The 239-nt window shown below is 56.5% G+C and overlaps 1 protein-coding gene across 1 annotated transcript in view; it reads right to left on the bottom strand.

Moving 5' to 3' along the window:
* EMH_0016740 (WD domain, G-beta repeat-containing protein, putative) overlaps positions 1 to 239 on the bottom strand; it is a gene marked incomplete at both ends in the record, with an annotated part of 7,298 nt that overhangs the window by 4,908 nt on the left and 2,151 nt on the right. Inside the window, one exon of the mRNA XM_013500716.1 lies at positions 215 to 237. Within this exon, the coding sequence (XP_013356170.1) occupies positions 215 to 237 (23 nt within the window). The remainder of the gene's footprint in view (positions 1 to 214; positions 238 to 239) is intronic.

Raw genomic sequence — 239 nt, forward strand, 5'->3', positions numbered from 1 at the left:
AACCGGTGGCGATGATGTTGCCGCCTGAGCTCGGGCTCACAGCCACAGCCCAGGCCTCAGCATCGTGAGCCTTCCTGCAGCAGCAGCAGCAGCAGCAGCAGCAGCAGCAGCAGCAGCAGGAGTAGTAATATACATGCATACAGCAGCCGTAGCAACGTATATGCAAATTGCAGCAGCAGCACGCATGCATGCAGACAGCAGCAGAAACACGTACAATAACTGCAGCAGCAGCAAAACGC

Source organism: Eimeria mitis, genomic scaffold (assembly GCF_000499745.2).
Source record: "Eimeria mitis Houghton genomic scaffold, Emh_scaff577, whole genome shotgun sequence".
NCBI classification, from domain to species: Eukaryota; Apicomplexa; class Conoidasida; order Eucoccidiorida; family Eimeriidae; genus Eimeria; species Eimeria mitis.